This window comes from Oncorhynchus gorbuscha, unplaced genomic scaffold (genome assembly GCF_021184085.1).
Source record: "Oncorhynchus gorbuscha isolate QuinsamMale2020 ecotype Even-year unplaced genomic scaffold, OgorEven_v1.0 Un_scaffold_2289, whole genome shotgun sequence".
Lineage (NCBI taxonomy): Eukaryota > Metazoa > Chordata > Actinopteri > Salmoniformes > Salmonidae > Oncorhynchus > Oncorhynchus gorbuscha.
In genome coordinates, this window is record NW_025746842.1 from 60,267 (window position 1) to 81,288 (window position 21,022).

At 47.8% G+C, this 21,022-nt stretch overlaps 1 protein-coding gene across 1 annotated transcript in view; it reads right to left on the minus strand.

Moving 5' to 3' along the window:
* The window catches only part of LOC124025561 (fibronectin-like), a 34,385-nt gene extending 15,077 nt beyond the window's left edge, over positions 1-19,308 (minus strand). The window contains 19 exon segments of the mRNA XM_046338948.1: positions 663-926; positions 1,148-1,426; positions 2,364-2,648; positions 6,197-6,313; positions 6,862-7,041; positions 7,212-7,380; positions 8,893-9,014; positions 10,365-10,508; positions 12,199-12,327; positions 13,598-13,753; positions 14,382-14,558; positions 14,684-14,866; positions 15,765-15,998; positions 16,512-16,658; positions 16,752-16,889; positions 18,031-18,162; positions 18,261-18,398; positions 18,586-18,708; positions 18,955-19,308. Coding sequence (XP_046194904.1) covers positions 663-926; positions 1,148-1,426; positions 2,364-2,648; positions 6,197-6,313; positions 6,862-7,041; positions 7,212-7,380; positions 8,893-9,014; positions 10,365-10,508; positions 12,199-12,327; positions 13,598-13,753; positions 14,382-14,558; positions 14,684-14,866; positions 15,765-15,998; positions 16,512-16,658; positions 16,752-16,889; positions 18,031-18,162; positions 18,261-18,398; positions 18,586-18,708; positions 18,955-19,102 — 3,265 coding nt within the window. The 5' untranslated portion in view covers positions 19,103-19,308.
* Between the last annotated feature and the right edge of the window lie 1,714 nt (positions 19,309-21,022).

Sequence of the window (21,022 nt, forward strand, 5' to 3'; positions counted from 1 at the left end):
AACAGAAGACGACAGTCCTCAACAGAAGACGACAGTCCTCAACAGAAGACGACAGTCCTCAACAGAAGACGACAGTCCTCAACAGAAGACGACAGTCCTCAACAGAAGACGACAGTCCTCAACAGAAGACGACAGTCCTCAACAGAAGACGACAGTCCTCAACAGAAGACGACAGTCCTCAACAGAAGACGACAGTCCTCAACAGTAGACGACAGTCCTCAACAGAAGACGACAGTCCTCAACAGAAGACGACAGTCCTCAACAGAAGACGACAGTCCTCAACAGAAGACTACAGTCCTCAACAGAAGACTACAGTACTCAACAGAAGACTACAGTACTCAACAGAAGACTACAGTACTCAACAGAAGACTACAGTACTCAACAGAAGACTACAGTACTCAACAGAAGACGACAGTACTCAACAGAAGACGACAGTACTCAACAGAAGACGACAGTACTCAACAGAAGACGACAGTACTCAACAGAAGACTACAGTACTCAACAGAAGACTACAGTACTCAACAGAAGACTACAGTACTCAACAGAAGACTACAGTACTCAACAGAAGACTACAGTACTCAACAGAAGACTACAGTACTCAACAGAAGACTACAGTACTCAACAGAAGACTACAGTACTCAACAGAAGACTACAGTACTCACAGGTGGTGAAGATGCCATTGACTTCCTCACTCAACACGTTGTCCTGCTCAGAGTGCAGTTTGACGGTGTAGTCTGTGTCGGGGCGGAGGCCTCGCAGAGGGAACTGGGTCTGACCGCCGGGGATTCTCTTCTGGGTTGGGCTGGAGCCTTCCACGCTCAGGAACAGACGGTAGCCGCTGATGCTAGCCCTGGGAGCCTCCCAGATCATTATCACACCGTCCTCGCCGATGTCAGTGAAACGCAGGTTGGTGGGGGCGTCGGGCTCTGACAGGGGTAACACACGTAGGGTCACAACATGGGTACAACCACAGTATATCTATGAGAATCTCAGTCTATCTGCAGGTTTGAAATGGACGACACTGCAGTCGGACTGCTCAGCATCACTGATCTACCAACCCTTCTCACATAGAGTAACAACTTAGAACCTGATGCACCTCAACGGATCCCCTCAACACGCTGTTATTGTCTGAACGTATTATACTCACTGGTGGCTCTCTCTCCCGTCAGCGGCTCGCTCTCCACTCCTCCGTTGATGGCGTAGATGTTGAAGCGGTACAGGGTTCCGGGCTGCAGGTGGGTGATCTCTGCGTACGCGTTGGCCGTCATGGGCAGCTGCAGGGGCCTCTGGGGCGTGTCACCGGGGGTAACGGGGGCGTAGCTCACGCGGTAACCCGACACCTCGCTGGGAGGGCCGGTCCAGGTGATGATGATTTTCACGTCAGACACCTCGTAGAACTGAAGGTCGGTAGGGGAGCGGACTTCCTCTGTGGACAGGAAGTAGGAAGTGGTCCGTGAGTTGACTGAGGCCATCTTGTATGTTGATGGCCTATTGCCTTGTGTTGCGGTGCAAGAAAGAAGGAGTCAGATGAAGTTGAAACTATACGCTGATCTAAGGTCAGTGTTGGATTGTAATGTGGAACATACTTCTACTTTACCAGCTGAGAGGAAGTTGAAAAGACAATGCCAGACAGGAAATTGAAAATGGAGAAACTCTGCTGTCAAGATGAGAAGGATTTAGAGCTGAAGGGAGGATAAGACATCAACAAGAATGACCCAGATAGCGAGTGTGTTTTTTATGTGTGTGTCTGTGCGCGTGCAAGTGTGTGAGTCTGTATCTTTCTCATGTAAAAGTACTTAAATCAGTGAGGGAGGTGAGAGAACCAGTCTGACAGGCCCAGTCCAGAACCAAACAGAGGAGAAACCCTACCCCAGGTTCCATCTGGCCCTACATGGCTAGCGCAGAGCCCTAGGCTCCTCCAAGCTCACACTCTACCAACAGTCACTCATAGCAGGGACTGACTCCATGAAATGGCTCCATGGCTCCAAACTATCATTGTACTGCCTGGGCCAACACTCTCAGAAGAAAAGATGCGATCTAGAACCTAAAAGGGTTCTTCGGCTGTCGCCATAGGAGAACCCTTTGAATAGGAATGTAGCTGTATAGGAAATAATTGATTCTAATGTTGGAAGGGTGATAAAGTGCATGCCAAAATCAACTCTAAGTCAGTTCAAACCAAGTCTGAGGTAGAAATGACTGCAAGCCAATTCAACTGGAGGACATTGGTCAATGGCCTATGCTCCTTATAGGAGCCATGGGCTGAAGTCAAGTAGGTCAAGTCTTAGGTTGTGTTATGGTTAGAGTGTGTGTAGGGTTAGGGTCATGTTTGGTTCTGTTGTTCTGTATGCTGTCCAGTTCTCTACCTGGTGCTGGCTCTCCGGCCGTGTTGACCTGGACGAAGATGGGCTCGCTCTCCTGGTTCTCCTCCACAGCGTAAATGCTGATGTTGTAGAGCAGGCCAGGTTGAAGGTCAACCAGGGTCACGGAGGTCTCAGTGTCTGGGAGGATGAGCTCGGTGCTGCTGCCCTCTACTGACGGGGTGAAGACCAAACGGTAGCCTGTGATGGGGGCCTGGGGCTTGGACCAGCTGATGGAGATAGAGGTTTCTCCCACCTGGTTGATCTGATGTTCAGCAGGGGCATCAGGAGCTGAGGGGGGATAAGGAGCACTGGAGTTTGATTTATTTCTCTTTTATTTCACCTTTATTTAACCAGGTATGCCAGTTCAACACATACAACAACACAGAGTTACACATGGAATAAACAAAACATACAGTCAATAATACAGTACAAACATAAGTCTATATACGATGTGATCAAATGAGGTGAGATAAGGGAGGTAAAGGCAAAAAAAGGCCATGGTGGCAAAGTAAATACAATATAGCAAGTAAAACACTGGAATGGTAGATTTGCAGTGGAAGAATGTGCAGTAGAAATAAAAAATAATTAGATTAGAGAAGAGGTCAATGTATTCCTGTCAGAGAGTGAATTATGATGGTGAAAGGTGAGGGTTATGAAGGGTAAGGGTGATGAAAGGTGAGGGTTATGAAGGGTAAGGGTGATGAAAGGTGAGGGTTATGAAGGGTAAGGGTGATGAAAGGTGAGGATTATGAAGGGTGAAGGGGATGAAGGGTGAGGGTGATGAAAGATGAGGGTGATGAAAGGTGAGGGTTATGAAGGTTAAGGGGATGAAGAGTAGCGGTGATGAAGGGTGAGGGTTATGAAGGTTAAGGGGGGTGATGAAGAAGGGTTATGAAGGGTAAAGGGGATGAAGAGTAACGGTGATGAAGGGTGAGGGTTATGAAGGGTAAAGGGGATGAAGAGTAACGGTGATGAAGGGTGAGGGTTATGAAGGGTGAGGGTTATGAAGGGTAAAGGGGATGAAGAGTAACGGTGATGAAGGGTGAGGGTGATGAAGGGTGAGGGTTATGAAGGATAAAGGGGATGAAGAGTAACGGTGATGAAGTGTGGGGGTTATGAAGGTTAAGGGGATGAAGAGTAGCGGTGATGAAGGGTGAGGGTTATGAAGGTTAAGGGGATGAAGAGTAACGGTGATGAAGAGTGAGGGTTATGAAGGGTAAAGGGGATGAAGAGTAACGGTGATGAAGGGTGAGGGTTATGAAGGGTAAAGGGGATGAAGAGTAACGGTGATGAAGGGTGACGGTTATGAAGGGTGAGGGTTATGAAGGGTAAAGGGGATGAAGAGTAACGGTGATGAAGGGTGAGGGTGATGAAGGGTGAGGGTTATGAAGGATAAAGGGGATGAAGAGTAACGGTGATGAAGTGTGGGGGTTATGAAGGGTAAAGGGGATGAAGAGACGGTGATGAAAGGGTGATGAAGGGTGAGGGTGATGAAGGTGAGGGTTAGGTGAAGGTTGAAAGGGAGGGTGCTGAAAGGTAGGGTTATGAAGGGTGAGGGTGATGAAAGGTGAGGGTTATGAAGAGTGAAGGTGATGAAGGGTGAGGGTTATGAAGGTTAAGGGGATGAAGAGTAACGGTGATGAAGGGTGAGGGTTATGAAGGGTAAAGGTGTGATGAAGGGTTATGAAGGGTAAAGGGGATGAATGAAGGTGATGAAGGGTGAGGGTTATGAAGGGTAAAGGGGATGAAGAGTAACGGTGATGAAGGGTGACGGTTATGAAGGGTGAGGGTTATGAAGGGTAAAGGGGATGAAGAGTAACGGTGATGAAGGGTGAGGGTGATGAAGGGTGAGGGTTATGAAGGATAAAGGGGATGAAGAGTAACGGTGATGAAGTGTGGGGGTTATGAAGGGTAAAGGGGATGAAGAGTAACGGTGATGAAGGGTGAGGGTGATGAAGGGTGAGGGTGATGAAAGGTGAGGGTGATGAAAGGTGAGGGTGATGAAAGGTGAGGGTGCTGAAAGGTAGGGTTATGAAGGGTGAGGGTGATGAAAGGTGAGGGTTATGAAGAGTGAAGGTGATGAAGGGTGAGGGTTATGAAGGTTAAGGGGATGAAGAGTAACGGTGATGAAGGGTGAGGGTTATGAAGGGTAAAGGTGATGAAGGGTGAGGGTTATGAAGGGTGAGGGTGATGAAGGGTGATGAAGGGTGAGGGTGATGAAAGGGTTATGAAGGGTGAGGGTTATGAAGGTTAAAGGGGATGAAGAGTAACGGTGATGAAAGGTGATGAAAGTTAAAGGTAATGAAGGTAAAGGGGATGAGAGTAACGGTGATGAAGGGTGAGGGTGATGAAGGGTGAGGGTGATGAAGGGTGAGGGTTATGAAGGGTAAAGGGGATGAAGAGTAACAGTGATGAAGGGTGAGGGTTATGAAGGGTGAGGGTGATGAAGGGTGAGGGTTATGAAGGGTGAGGGTTATGAAGGGTAAAGGGGATGAAGAGTAACGGTGATGAAAGGTGAGGGTGATGAAGGGTAAAGGGGATGAAGAGTAACAGTGATGAAGGGTGAGGGTTATGAAGGTTAAGGGGATGAAGAGTAACGGTGATGAAGGGTTATGAAGGGTGAGGGTTATGAAGGGTAAAGGTGATGAAGGGTGAGGGTGATGAAGGGTGATGAAGGGATGAAACGGTGATGAAGGGTGAGGGTTATGGGTAAGGGGATGAAGAGTAACGGTGATGAAGAGTGAGGGTTATGAAGGGTAAAGGGGATGAAGAGGGTGATGAAGGGTGAGGGTTATGAAGGGTAAAGGGGATGAAGAGTAACGGTGATGAAGGGTGAGGGTTATGAAGGGTGAGGGTTATGAAGGGTAAAGGGGATGAAGAGTAACGGTGATGAAGGGTGAGGGTGATGAAGGGTAAAGGGGATGAAGAGCTGGTGATGAAGGGTGAGGTTATGAAGGGTGAGGGTTATGAAGGGTAAAGGGGATGAAGAGTAACGGTGATGAAGGGTGAGGGTGATGAAGGGTGAGGGTTATGAAGGATAAAGGGGATGAAGAGTAACGGTGATGAAGGGTGAGGGTGATGAAGGGTGAGGGTGATGAAGGTCAGGGTGATGAAATGGTGATGAAAGAGGGTGATGGTGAGGGTGATGAAGGTGAGGTGTGAGGGTGGGTTATGAAGGGTGAGGGTGATGAAAGGTGAGGGTTATGAAGAGTGAAGGTGATGAAAGGGTTATGAAGGTTAAGGGGATGAATCGGTGATGAAGGGTGAGGGTTATGAAGGGTAAAGGTGATGAACACATTGTTATGAAGGGTGGTGAAGGGTGAGGGTGATGAAGGGTGAAAAGGGTGAGGGGATGAAAGGTGAGGGTTATGAAGGGTGAGGGTTATGAAGGTTAAAGGGGATGAAGAGTAACGGTGATGAAGGGTGAGGGTGATGAAAGTTAAAGGTAATGAAGGGTAAAGGGGAAGAGTAACGGTGATGAAGGGTGAATCTGAGGGTGATGAAGGGCAGGGTAAAGATGAAGAGTAAAGTGATGGATGAAAGGGTTGATGAAGGGTGAGGGTTATGTGAGGGTTATGAAGGGTAAAGGGGATGAAGACGGTGATGGAATAAACTGGAAAACAGTGATGAAGGGTGAGGGTTTGAAGGGTGAGGGTTATGAAGGGTCTAAGGGCGGTGATGAAGGGTAAGAACTGGAGGGTTATAAAGTGAGGGTTATGAAGGGTAAAGGGGATCTTCGGTGATGAAGGGTGAAGGGGGATGAAGGGTGAGGGTTATGAAGGGTAAAGGGGATGTAAGTAACGGTGATGAAGGGTGTGTGAAAGCTGGTATAATACCTGTGGTCTGAGAGGTGGTGAGGATGAGGGTGGGTTCTGAGGGGAAACCTCAAACTGACGTTGTTCTACGGCCAGGCAGGAGGTCACTGATATCACAGAGGTGGTGGCGGGGCAGGTCTGATGGACAGAGACAATCAATCAATCAATCAATTAAAACATCAATCAACCAATCGGGTTAGAAACCTAACACATTAACCAATCAACCAACTCTAATGGTCTATACTGCAGGAGTAAGACTGGAATAAACTGGAAAACTGTTCTGGGTGGTCTATGCTGCAGGAGTAAGACTGGAATAAACTGGAAAACTCTTCTGGATGGTCTATACTGCAGGAGTAAGACTGGAATAAACTGGAAAACTCTTCTGGAGGGTCTATACTGCAGGAGTAAGACTGGAATAAACTGGAAAACTCTTCTGGATGGTCTATACTGCAGGAGTAAGACTGGAATAAACTGGAAAACTCTTCTGGATGGTCTATACTGCAGGAGTAAGACTGGAATAAACTGGAAAACTCTTCTGGATGGTCTATACTGCAGGAGTAAGACTGGAATAAACTGGAAAACTCTTCTGGATGGTCTATACTGCAGGAGTAAGACTGGAATAAACTGGAAAACTCTTCTGGAGGGTCTATACTGCAGGAGTTAGTCCAGTAAATGGAGCTACTCACCCAGGACCTGAGGTTTGGCTCCGTTCTCACTCAGCTCATACTCCACTCTGAAGCCTGACACGGTGTCGGAGGCTGACACCCAGGAGATGATGAAGCTACTGGACGTGATCTCTGTCACCGACTCAGACGTGTCCACCACGGGAGGAGGCTGGGTCGTCTCACCTTCAGAGGTCACCCCAACTGGACAAGGGGGGAATAACACATTAATAACACTTCAGATTTGTAGGAGAGAAAAAGAGACAGGCTTGTGAAAGTGTAGCTATATAGAGGAACCGAAGAGACGGACACAGTGGAATCAACGGTCGGTGTAACATTAATACACTCAAAACACACCCAGTTGGGAGACTTACGGGAGCCGTAGGTGGTGGTGAAGTCAAACCGGGTGACCTCGCGGCGTCCATAGCGCAAGATGCTGATCAGCTGACCCTCATAGGTAATACCTGGCCGCAGCCCAGCGATGGTGTACGAGTTCAGGTTACCTGGGATGGTGGCCTCTCTCCAGGGGGCACGGGTGTTTTTCTACCAGGGATCAAAGGGCAGAGAACAGAAGGGAGAGGTCAGGGAGTGAACTTCAAAGATAGCAAGGGTCAAAGTGCTGAATACATCATGGTGATACGAACCGATTTCTATCTGACGTACTGTATATATATATACACATTACTTCAGATACAAATGGGTACAAATATATATTTAACCTACAGTGTCAGGACTATGAATGAACGAGATGATATGGAATGAAAAACGGTGGGCAACATTTACAGTCTACACTACTAAGACTCATTCCAACACTCTCTCCAAGCCCAGCCTATGGCCAATGTGGTCACTGCCATTGACTCTCTGGCACCCTGTCTCTATGCTTCTGGGGACATTCAACTTGGCTTCGGACGATCGGAAAACTACAGATTCTTCACAACACGAGAGAGAGAGAGAGAGAGAGAGAGAGAGAGAGAGAGAGAGAGAGAGAGAGAGAGAGAGAGAGAGAGAGAGAGAGAGAGAGAGAGAGAGAGAGAGAGAGAGAGAGAGAGAGAGAGAGAGAGAGAGAGAGAGAGAGAGAGAGAGAGAGAGAGAGAGAGAGAGAGAGGAGAGAGAGAGAGAGAGAGAGAGAGAGAGAGAGAGAGAGAGAGAGAGAGAGAGAGAGAGAGAGAGGGAGAGAGAGAGAGGGAGAGAGAAGGAATAGAGGACCCCCATCCAAAACATACAAACCACTACCACTTAGCAGGAAATATGTTAGAATTAAATAAGGGTTAACAGCTTGGCAGATCAGGGCCCCTTCAGAGAGAGTGTGAGACAAGAGGAAACTGGATTTTTCCTTTAGGAGAGAAACACACAGCATTTGTACTGCAGCAGGATGTTGAGGGTCGTTTGTGACCGTCCGATATCATTTGGATCTATGTGTATGTGAGTGTGTGTTTTTCAGGAGTTCAAGAACCCCCCACAACCTTGTTTTTCTGTGCTCAAAACCTGTCCTCTTCTTCAGAGTTGACACACAGACAACTAAATGTTGCAACCTCCAGTTTGGGCACTGGTTTACGCATTACTTTTCAGCAACACTTTCAGGAATGGAATAGGAACATCCACTTCAAGTGATTCAGGAGTTTTTTTAAAGAACGTCATGTGAAAAACAGTACCTGGAATAACTTGTTTCCACTTTGGATATCGGAGAATTACAAACAGGTGCAGCACTTCAAGAGAGTATGTTCAACTCTCGTGGTACTGCTTCCTATAAGACAGTCAGTCCACCTCTAGTGGCATAGGGCTTCAAGGGCTATCGAGTGGTGCAGCGGTCTAAGGCACTGCCTCGCAGTGCTAGAGGCGTCACGACAGACTCAGGTTTGATCCTGGGCTGTATCACAACCGGCCGGGATCGGGAGTCCCATAGGGCGGTGCACAATTGGCTGAGTGCTGTGAAGGGGTAGGCCGTCACTGTAAATAAGACTTTGTTCTCAACTGACTTGCCGAGTTAAATAAAATAGTGTGGCTGCACTACCACCAATGACCAGTATCTAGGATGAGATGTAGAGAGCCACTTACCACTCTCCACTTGAGGATATACTGGGTGATGTGTGAGGAGGCTGGGGCGTTCCACTGGATGGGGTGGGAGTCAGGCTGCTTCCCTGCCTCTGTGATAATCACCTGGACTGGGCGGTGGCCACCTTTGGGAGAGAGGAGGAGGAGGAGGAAGAAGAGAGAGTATCTTTTAGTAGAAGTCTGTAGTCTACGATCAAGCCAAATGTCACAGACAAGATGGTACTGAACAAATGCTACGTATTCTCCTTGAACAACTTTATATTAAGGTTCTGTAAATAAACACACAATTGTTAAAAGTCACATTCGCTTTTCAGTGTCAATTGGTTCACTGTTCACACCAGACAGACCTGACCAAAAATGATCCTAGACTAACTTGTCAGTACAGTGGCTTGGATGGAAACTAGTCTGAACCAGAAGTCGCTCCACTCTCTGGTCTCAACCAACTATGACACCCACTGGGCCTGTAAATCACTAGGTGTCTTCAGTGTCTGAAATCGCACCAGGGCAATATGTCCACCCCCACTCACTCACATTCACTCACACACACCATACATACAAACACCTCCCTGTCACAGGTGAGCAACTCACAGCAACAGCGGGGAGTCATTTGACCTGCACTCTTAAGGTCTCTGGCCTGCACCAAACATAACTCTAATCAATCAAAACATACATTTATTCCTCTGTATCTGTAACAGGCCACATGGGAAAACTAGGGCAGGATAACAGGATGCAGGATTCAGAATTTAGACTGGGGTCAAAGTGTTTCAGAACACTGCATCAAAGTGGCCAGTTGGTAACTCCTGGTTGGTGTGTTCTGAACACAGCTCAGCTGAGCTTTTCTGATTGACACCGTCACCTATAGAGCACTGGCTCAGTGCAGGACGAGCCAGTGCTGTGAGGGGCCTCTTAGGAGGTGGAGTTGGGACTGTTTCACCCAAAGCGCGTTACCACCCAGTAGATTGAGAGAGAGACAGGTAGTGTGCGCAGGTAATTAAGTCCCCCAACCTCTCGGCCCTCCCTGCCCAGCTGGGTAGAACAACAATAGGGGAGAGCCAACAAAGACCTCCGAAACTACAAAGACCCAGGGGGGGGGGGCTAAACGGACGCACCCCTCTCCATTTGCCCCACATCAACGTTTAGCAGTCCCTTCCCCCCTCCCTGCAGAGGTGGTGAAGGGGTGACACACCGCCCCTCGTATAATTTGAAAGGGCCTTTCCGATAGAGGGGGATGGAGGGTATTTAAAGGAGGGAGTGAATGGGAGAGTTAAAAAGAAGAGCTAACAACGATTAACTCCCAGCAGGTGTCCCAAGCGTAAAGAGAAGGGGGTGGGCATAGACGGAGAGGGAGGGGTAATGTCAACACCCCACTGAAGACAGCCCTGACCTGGGTTATCTGCCCAGAGGACACACTCAGACAGTTCCACTTTTGCTTCACTGGTCACACTTCTGTTAGCCAATCAGACTTCTCTCCTTACCTGGGAAGGTCTGCTGTGGCTCGCAGCTCATCTCACCAATACCGTTGCCGTAGCAATAGCAGCGGTAGAGGACTTGGTGGATGGTTTTGTCCCAGGTCTCTCCAATCTGATAGAACGCCCTGCTCTCAGGCTCCTGGCACTGGTCTGGAGGGAGAGAGAGAGGAGAGAGATAAACTCCCATATCTATTGGGTGAAATACTACAGTGTGACATCACAGCAGCAAGATTTGTGACCCGTTTCCAAAAGAAAAGGGCAACCAGTGAAGAACAAACACCATTGTAAATACAACCTATATTTATGTTTATTTATTTTCCCTTTTGTACTTGAACTATTTGTACATAATATGACATTTGTAATGTCTTTATTCCGTTGTAACTTGTGAGTGTAATGTTTACTGTACATGTATTATTGATTTCACTTTTGTTTGTTATCTATTTCACTTGCTTTGGTTTCCATGCCAATAAAGCCCTTACATTGAAATTAAATGGAGAGAGAGGGGAGAGAGAGACAGAGAGAGGAGAGAGAGAGAGACAGAGACGGAGGAGGGGAGAGAGAGAGACAGAGAGAGAGGAGAGGAGAGAGACAGAGAGAGAGGAGGGGAGAGAGAGAGACAGAGAGAGAGAGAGGAGAGACAGAGAGAGAGAGAGAGACAGAGAGGAGAGAGAGAGAGGGGAGAGAGAGACAGAGACAGAGGAGGGGAGACAGAGAGAGAGAGAGGAGGGGAGACAGAGAGAGAGAGGAGGGGAGAGAGAGACAGAGAGAGAGAGGAGGGGAGAGAGAGACAGAGAGAGAGGAGGGGAGAGAGAGACAGAGAGAGGAGAGGAGACAGAGGGAGAGAGAGACAGAGAGAGACAGAGAGAGACAGAGAGAGAGGAGGGGAGAGAGAGAGACAGAGAGAGAGGAGGGGAGAGAGAGACAGAGAGAGAGAGGAGACAGAGAGACAGAGAGACAGAGAGACAGAGGGGAGAGAGAGACAGAGAGAGAGAGTGGAGAGAGGAGAGGGAGACAGAGACAGAGAGAGGGAGAGAGAGAGGAGGAGACAGAGAGAGAGGAGGGGAGAGAGAGACAGAGAGAGAGAGAGGGGAGAGAGAGACAGAGAGAGGAGGAGGGGAGAGAGAGACAGAGAGGGAGGAGGGGAGAGAGAGACAGAGAGAGAGGGAGAGAGACAGAGAGAGAGGAGAGACAGAGAGAGAGGAGGGGGAGAGAGAGACAGAGAGAGACAGAGAGAGAGACAGAGAGAGACAGAGAGAGACAGAGAGAGACAGAGAGAGAGGAGGGGAGAGAGGAGGGGAGAGAGAGACAGAGAGAGGAGGAGAGAGAGAGACAGAGAGAGACAGAGAGAGAGGAGGGGAGAGAGAGACAGAGAGAGACAGAGAGAGACAGAGAGGAGAGAGAGACAGAGAGAGACAGAGAGAGACAGAGACAGAGAGAGACAGAGAGAGAGGAGAGGGAGAGAGAGAGAGAGAGACAGAGACAGAGAGAGACAGAGAGAGACAGAGAGAGAGGAGAGACGAGGGAGAGAGAGACAGAGAGAGAGGAGAGAGAGACAGAGAGACAGAGAGAGAGGAGAGGAGAGAGAGACGAGGGGAGAGAGAGACAGAGAGAGACAGAGAGAGAGGAGGGGAGAGAGAGACAGAGAGAGACAGAGAGAGAGACAGAGAGAGAGGAGGGGAGAGAGAGACCGAGAGAGACAGAGAGAGGAGGGGAAGGAAAGCGATTCAAATTCCTGTTGACAAAAATCTCTTTAGAATGTCAGCCTCCTCTTAGATAGAAAGGGCCAGAGGTGTGATAAGGCTTTATTGAAGCTCTGAAGAGAAACCAGAGAGAAACTCACCGATGGCGTCGCACTTCCAGCGCCCGCGTCCCTGTCCATAGCAGGTGCAATTCATCATGTAGCCCTGGTCATGGAGCTTGGTGAAGGTCTGGCTCACCTCATAGGTCAGCCCATCCACAATGCACTGGTCTGGAGGAGGAAGGAGACAAGGGGTTTTAATGATGTACTGGTCTGGGGTGGGGTAGGAAGGAGACAAGGGGTTTTAATGATGTACTGGTCTGGGGTAGGAAGGAGACAAGGGGTTTTAATGATGTACTGGTCTGGAGGAGGAAGGAGACAAGGGGTTTTAATGATGTACTGGTCTGGAGGAGGAAGGAGACAAGGGGTTTTAATGATGTACTGGTCTGGAGGAGGAAGGAGACAAGGGGTTTTAATAATGTACTGGTCTGGGGTAGGAAGGTGAGGAGACAAGGGGTTTTAATAATGTACTGGTCTGGAGGAGGAAGGAGACAAGGGGTTTTAATGATGTACTGGTCTGGGGTAGGAAGGTGAGGAGACAAGGGGTTTTAATAATGTACTGGCCTGGAGGAGGAAGGAGACAAGGGGTTTTAATGATGTACTGGTCTGGAGGAGGAAGGTGAGGAGACAAGGGGTTTTAATGATGTACTGGTCTGGAGGAGGAAGGAGACAAGGGGTTTTAATGATGTACTGGTCTGGAGGAGGAAGGTGAGGAGACAAGGGGTTTTAATGATGTACTGGTCTGGAGGAGGAAGGAGACAAGGGGTTTTAATGATGTACTGGTCTGGAGGAGGAAGGTGAGGAGACAAGGGGTTTTAATAATGTACTGGTCTGGAGGAGGAAGGAGACAAGGGGTTTTAATAATGTACTGGTCTGGGGTAGGAAGGAGACAAGGGGTTTTAATGATGTACTGGTCTGGAGGAGGAAGGAGACAAGGGGTTTTAATGATGTACTGGTCTGGAGGAGGAAGGAGACAAGGGGTTTTAATAATGTACTGGTCTGGGGTAGGAAGGAGACAAGGGGTTTTAATGATGTACTGGTCTGGGGTAGGAAGGTGAGGAGACAAGGGGTTTTAATAATGTACTGGTCTGGGGTAGGAAGGAGACAAGGGGTTTTAATAATGTACTGGTCTGGGGTAGGAAGGAGACAAGGGGTTTTAATGATGTACTGGTCTGGGGTAGGAAGGAGACAAGGGGTTTTAATAATGTACTGGTCTGGGGTAGGAAGGAGACAAGGGGTTTTAATGATGTACTGGTCTGGGGTACGCAGGAGACAAGGGGTTTTAATAATGTACTGGTCTGGAGGAGGAAGGAGACATTCAGTTCATTCTACATTCCAGTTGTCAAGGCTACTGGGTCTAGAACCAGGTAATGACAGTACAACTCCTATGACTGCTGTCTATCAACACATAAGAGAACAGGTGCTAGTAAGGCGGTAGGACCTTTGAGTTGGGAGTAGGCGATGCAGCTCCACTCTCCGCGGTTGTTGCCCAAGCAGGTACACTGCATCATGTGACCCAGGACATCGTGGCGTTTGTCCCACTGGTCTCCCACACGGTACATGACCCCGTCGTTGGTGGTGCAGGCCTCCTCGTGGGCTGGACGGAGGAAGAGAGGGGTCAGTGAGGGGCTGTGTGTGCGCGTGTGTAGGTGACATGGATAATCTCTTTTGGAACTGAGACAGATTTAGTTTCCAGACAGACTCTGGACCCATGCCAGGGTGTGGGTCCTATCCTCTGCCCAGTGGAGCCAAGAGTCATTCATAATCATTCTAACAGGCTCTTATAGAGGCATTACTCAGCCCTCTTCATGGCCGTCCCCCCTCACTTAATAGCTTTTAAAGACCAACTCATTAACTACCCATTGAACCTCTGACAGCTCTGTAGACCATAAGTAACCCTTTCAGTTAAACAGTCATTCTTACCATCTGTAAGGACAACAGACGGATGAAGACAAGCCTAGTACATTTATCTTGATAAGACCTCTGTCAAATAGAGGAATTCAGTGAATGTTGAAGACAGTAGCCCACCAGACCTTCCCACGCCCATCATACAGAGCCTGAATGACCTTTCAAAAGAGCGATCTTACCTAACAATAGTCTTGTTTGCATGCCAGTAAAGATGGGCTAGTCAATGTGCCTGACTGCTACTGTGATTGTTTATTGTTTGGTGTGAGGGCCTGAGACAGGAAGAGACATGTGAATTGACAAATCACACACACGCTCACCAGCCATGGGGCAGAATCCGTAGCGCTGCTCCCCTTCGTAGTTGGTTGTGGTACCGCACCACCTCATGCCATCGCGGCGCCCATCGGCGGTACAGTCAGTGTAGTTACGCCCGTTGTAGAGGAAGGGGAACTGGCACAGGGCACCATTGGAGTTACCCCCTCGGGTCGACACCAGGGCTACAGAGCAGATCAAACTTTCAACAGTTAGATATGCTGCTATCTTGCTAGCTACAGTATCTATCTATCTATTTATCTATCCATCCACCCACCCACCCATCCATCTCCCTCCCTCCCAGACTCACAGTTCTTCTCGGTACAGTAGGAGTACTGCTGGTCTCTATGGTAGTCAGAGGTGGTGCTGCACCACAGCTGTCCATCAGTACGTCCCTCTGAGGTACAGGAGTAGTAGGTCTTATCCATGAACACAAAGGGGAACACACAGGCCTGTCCTTCTGAGTTCCCACCGTACACCTGGCTCTGGCCCTCTGGAGGGTAGGGGAGAGAAGGGGAGGCAGGTTTAGACCAAGTTGGGTGAGGTGAGACAGGTTTAGACCAGGTTAGATGAGGTGAGACAGGTTTAGACCAAGTTAGATGAGGTGAGACAGGTTTAGACCAGGTGAGACAGGTTTAGACCAAGTTAGATGAGGTGAGACAGGTTTAGACCAGGTGAGACAGGTTTAGACCAAGTTAGGTGAGGTGAGACAGGTTTAGACCAGGTTAGGTGAGGTGAGACAGGTTTAGACCAGGTTAGGTGAGGTGAGACAGGTTTAGACCAGGTTAGGTGAGGTGAGACAGGTTTAAACCAGGTTAGGTGAGGTGAGACAGGTTTAAACCAGGTTAGGTGAGGTGAGACAGGTTTAGACCAGGTTAGGTGAGACAGGTTTAGACCAGGTTAGATGAGGTGAGACAGGTTCAGACCAGGTTAGATGAGGAGAGACAGTTTTAGACCAGGTTAGATCAGGTGAGACAGGTTATACCAAGTTAGATGAGGTGAGACAGGTTTAGACCAGGTTAGGTGAGACAGTTTTAGGCCAGGTTAGATGAGGTGAGACAGGTTTAGATGAGGTGAGACAGGTTTAGACCAGGCTAGATGAGGTGAGACAGGTTTAGACCAGGTTAGATGAGGTGAGACAGTTTTAGACCAGGTGAGACAGGTTTAGACCAGGCTAGATGAGGTGAGACAGGTTTAGACCAGGCTAGAAGAGGTGAGACAGGTTTAGACCAGGCTAGAAGAGGTGAGACAGGTTTAGACCAGGTTAGGTGAGGTGAGACAGGTTTAGACCAGATTAGATGAGGTGAGACAAGAGGTAAGACAGGCCTTGACTATGGAAATATACTTTTTTGAGCCACAAACTTTTACTTTTAGTCTGAGTTAAGACTCACCCTTCTCCTCACAGCTGACAGCGCCAGTACCCTGGCAGGTACACAGCATCTGCTTGCTGCCCTGGGTCCTGATCCAGCGCATGCCCACGTGGAAGGTGGCGCCCGAGTCCGTGCGGCAAGCCCCCTCCTGGGGGGGTTCGGGGAGGGTGGAGGGCTGGTGGAGCTCCGTCTGGATGGTCACATGAGTACTTCCTGTACCTGTTCCTACACCTGTTCCTGTACTAACACCTGTGCCTGCGCACCAGGAAGACAAAGAGACATGTATTTACCAAGGTGGTAACTTAATCGGGGAGGACAGGCTCATTGTAGTTGCTGGAACAGAATTTATGGAATGGGTTTGATACCATTCCATTCACTCCATCCCGGCCATTATTATGAGCCGTCCTCCTCCCACCAGCCTCCTCTGTTACCTATATATTAATTTATAACCTGTATGTCAGTGTATAACCTGTTCATTTAATTATGTATGCATTTAAATATATATATATATTTTAAACCTTTATTAAACTAGGCAAGTCAGTTCTTATTCTTACAATGACGGACTACCCCGGCCAAACCCGGACGACGCTGGGCCCATTGTTCTCCGCCCTATGGGACTCTCAATCACGTCCGGATGCGATACCATCTGGATTCAAACCAGGGACTGTAGTGACGCCTCTTGCACTAAGATGCAGTGCCTTAGAACGCAGCGGTAATCTTGTAATATTTTACAAAGAATGTGTGTAAAACACAAGAGGGCTGACTCACCAGTAGTGGCAGAGTGTCTCTCACACTTCCACTCTCCTCTGCCATTTCCTGTACACAGACACTGGAGTTGGTGCCTGTTAGCATCTGTCTTGGTCCATGTGTCTCCGATGCGGTAGGAGGTCTTGGTGTCCTGGTCATTACAACGGTCTAAAGAAATAAGGAAAGGAATGATGAGTGTGTGTTTAAGTGTGTTTGCGTTTACATGAGGGTGTATGTATGTGCTTGCGTGTGTGTCCTTACTCCTAGAGGTACAGGTGATGCGTCCGTTGCCCTCCCCCAGACAGGTGCAGTCGATCATCATCCAGCCTTGGTACGGCTTCTCCCAGGTCTGCCCCACCACGTAGGAGGCTCCACCTGTGTTGTCATAGCAACGCTCCGCTGCACAAAAACAAGTTCCAAAAATGTTGTCATTATTGTAACCTAATTATTTGAACTTAATTATCCATCACCTTCTCCAAAGGGCCTGTGGGTTTGATGATGGAGTTACAATCAAGTTATTTTCTAGTGGAACAACAGGTTACATCTCCATCACTTCCCTTCTCTGTCCCACATCTCTCCTGTGAATCCTCCTCACGCGCAGGTGAATCTTGGAAAGGTCTTTTCAGAATAAGATTTATTGACAGAGTGCACATCTCCATCTCTTCCAGAATAAGAGTCCCAACAAAAAATCTAAATGGCAATGCCATAATAAAAGTCTCAGATACACATGACATATTTCTGATTATAGAAGATATATTTCTAATTACAAAACCATGTCTACATTATCACCAAATCGGCTTCACCATTAGGGCCTACCTCCATATGAGTCACCTCACCTAACTTTCCATGAAAACACTCAACTGAGCTAAATCAACAGTTATGGGGCAACGTTTGGGACAGAGATGACTGTAATGGCCTTCAAATATTTACAATGACATCTAGCACTATTTCCAATAAATGACTCGAAGGACTTTGAACTGCAGTTTGATTGGTTTAAGGACATCCCCATATTAAGAAAAACATTTATCCCAACAACCCACAGACCACACATTCATTCCTTTCAGATTACATCTAGTCTCTCCTACTCAAAGGACTTAGACAGACACTCACACACGGGTTTGCAGGTCCTCAGACAGACAGACACTCACACACGGGTTTGCAGGTCCTCAGACAGACAGACACTCACACACGGGTTTGCAGGTCCTCAGACAGACAGACACTCACACGCCGGTTTGCAGGTCCTCAGACAGACAGACACTCACACACGGGTTTGCAGGTCCTCAGACAGACAGACACTCACACACGGGTTTGCAGGTCCTCAGACAGACAGACCAGGTCCTCAGACAGACAGACAGCACACCGGTTTGCAGGTCCTCAGACAGACAGACACTCACACACGGGTTTGCAGGTCCTCAGACAGACAGACACATACAGGGTTTACAGGTCCTCAGACAGACAGACACTCACACACGGGTTTGCAGGTCCTCAGACAGACAGACACATACAGGGTTTACAGGTCCTCAGACAGACAGACACTCACACACGGGTTTGCAGGTCCACTCTCCCTTGCCGTTTCCCAGACAGACGCAATCCAGCATGTAGTCTCCGGTCTCGTGGGGCCTTCTCCAAGTGTCCCCGATTTTGTAGGATCTGCCTCCCTCGTGGCAGCGGTCTAGAAACGAAAATACCAAACATCATTATTCATAAACACCAACGTACTACATAAGTACACAAATAATGCTATATGGGTTGCCGGGAAGGACAACTCACTTCCGATTGTGCAGCTGATTTTGCCGCGGGCGGAACCGATGCAGGTGCAGTCCCACATCATGCCGTCCTTCGCCCTCTCGTAGGTCGCACCCACAGGGTACGTCTGGTCATTGTATTTGTCATAGCAGGTCTCCTCCCCTGCAGAATGCACCAGAGAAGACTTTCAACATGTGGCCTAAACGTTTGAGATAAACGAAGCGACTTCTGTGCGCAATGGCAAAAGTGCCAAGAAGGGAACGCGCTCTAAGAGCGCACGGATGTTGTGCAAAAAAACGAAACAAATTGCCTACTTCATTATACATTCAAGTCTGGTGCTCCAGCTCACCTTGGGGTTTTGTTTTACATTTGATCCCTGCCGCTCCGTTGCAGGTACAAAGCAGTGTACTCCCGCGGTAAGCCTTTTCCCATTGATCGTTTAGTCTGTAAGAATGTCCGTTCTCATCGCAGCCTGCAAGATGAGGGAACACACACAAAAGAGCCATCCATGAGTCCTGAGCAAATTCGGCGCATGATAGGTTAGCTAAACACCCATTTTCAATACATGTACAGTAGTGATTTAAAAAATAAATAATATTAGATGTCCTTCATAAATGGAATTGTAACTACAGTTGTTAATGACAAGATGTGGATTCAAGGTGCATTCAAATGCTTTATCTAAGGGGCAAAATATCACATTAAGAGTAAGTCTACATACCTTGAGCAAGGGGTACTGTGTCTGCGAGTTCGGGGTAAACTTGTTCCTGAGTTTGTCTCTTGTTTTTCCCTTGGTTCTTTGGCATACAATGGACCGCGCTGCTTACGCACAGCGCAACCAGCAGCCCTGTCACTGGGCTACCAGTCATTTTGGTCAAGTTAAAAAGAAAAAAAAACAAGACACTTGTGTTTCCAGTTATGTCCTAAGTAAAAATAAGAACGATCCAGGTGCGGTGAAGTTGACCGTCAGGAGCGGATAGTATTCTCTCCCCTTGCTTTCCAAATATTACCCAGTGCTGCTTCTCCCAGCGGCTACTTTGACCGCCTTTCCTGCAGCAGATGCGATAGACAGACTGGAGGGATGCAGACCGTTTTTATATGTGAGCACAAAGGCACCGTTTGGGGAGGGGCAATGTGCGTCTGGGTCCAGGGGAGCAACACAGACTCGTCACTTACCAACCATCCTAAACCGCAGACCCAGACCAAGAATGAAAACTCACAAACAGAGTACAGCACTAACATTCTGAGGCTGGGCTGGGTTGTGCAACCTGGACTCAGACGTCGACATAACACAGTACACAGTAAACCTGTGAAACTCAAATGAGTATATGTTACATTTAGTATGGTATTTATTAATTTGTGGTTGTCCATCATCCATTTTGTAGGATATGTTATGAATTACAATTCATATGATATGTTACGAATTGCAGTTCATACAATATGTTACGCATTCCAATTTGTCGTGGCTAACATTAGCTACATGGCTAACGTTAGCTAGGGTTAAGGTTAAGGTTAGGGTTAGGGTTAGGGGTTAAGGTTAGGAGTTAAGGTTAGGGGAAGGGTTAGCTAACCTACTAAGTAGTTGCAACATAGAGACATTCCTCCTTTTGTTTTTGCCTTAAGTAACCTTCTGTCTTATGTAACCATACAAAACATAACATATCATACTAATTAGAGCATCACAGATTTACATTTACTATGTAATGTCTTTGAGGCCAGGCTGGATAAATAGGCCCACTACAAAATTAACCAGAGTTATTTTATTCACATATTTTACCAAATGTATATGAATCGAATCCGTTAGATCTGAAATAGACTGCTTACAGGGTAAGGAAACCCATGTGTCATTTTGTAATTTGGGTGAACTATCCCTTTAACACAAAATGCCTACCCTCAGACATAATGCCTACCCTCAGACAAATCCTACCCTCATACAAAATGCCTACCCTCAGACAAACTTCAATTTATAGGCCTAATGATAATGACAGCCTAATGTTGATAGGCTAATCATGCTAAACTGGTCCTTTACAGAACAGTCAATGTGACCCACAATGACTTAGCTATCAAACATGGGCAATTCAAGCGTTAAACGAAAAGAACAACAGAATAACAGTATAACGATAAAACTAGGCCTGCAGGATTGCAGTCTCATTTCTGTTTGGACTTAAGAATGACATGTTTTGGTAGGTCGATGGGGGATGAGGGGGTTACTGACAGCTCACCCCTACGTTCCATCACTGTTTAGAGGGGAAAAGTTGACCCTAATGCACCCAGACTGGTTCACTGTTAGGGAGGAACCCAACAGTTTTCATCTTATCTACACATGAAACAGAACCCGTTTTAGTGCTATTAGCTACATTTATATTGATTGCGTAAGAGCAATTATCCAAACATTACTTTGATGGAGAACTGTTTTGATATTGGCTCATTCTGTTGAATTATTGTATACAGTTCTATCAGTACATTTGAGATGTTATGAATTGTGAAACATCACCCTCCCTTCCTCCCTCCATCATCCCATCCCTCCTCCTGTTGCTCCTCCCCATCCCATCCCTCCTCCTGTTGCTCCTCCCCATCCCATCCCTCCTCCTGTTGCTCCTCCCCATCCCACTCTTCTCTCTTTCTTGCCCGCCTTCCAACACTTGTTTTTTCCCTCTTCTCCTCTTCAGTATGTGTGTGTATTTGTGTATGTGTGCTCGCTTGCATGTGTGTTTGTTCATGCGTGTGTGTGTGTGTGTTCATGCGTGTGTGTGTGTGTGTGTTCATGCGTGTGTGTGTGTGTGTTTGTG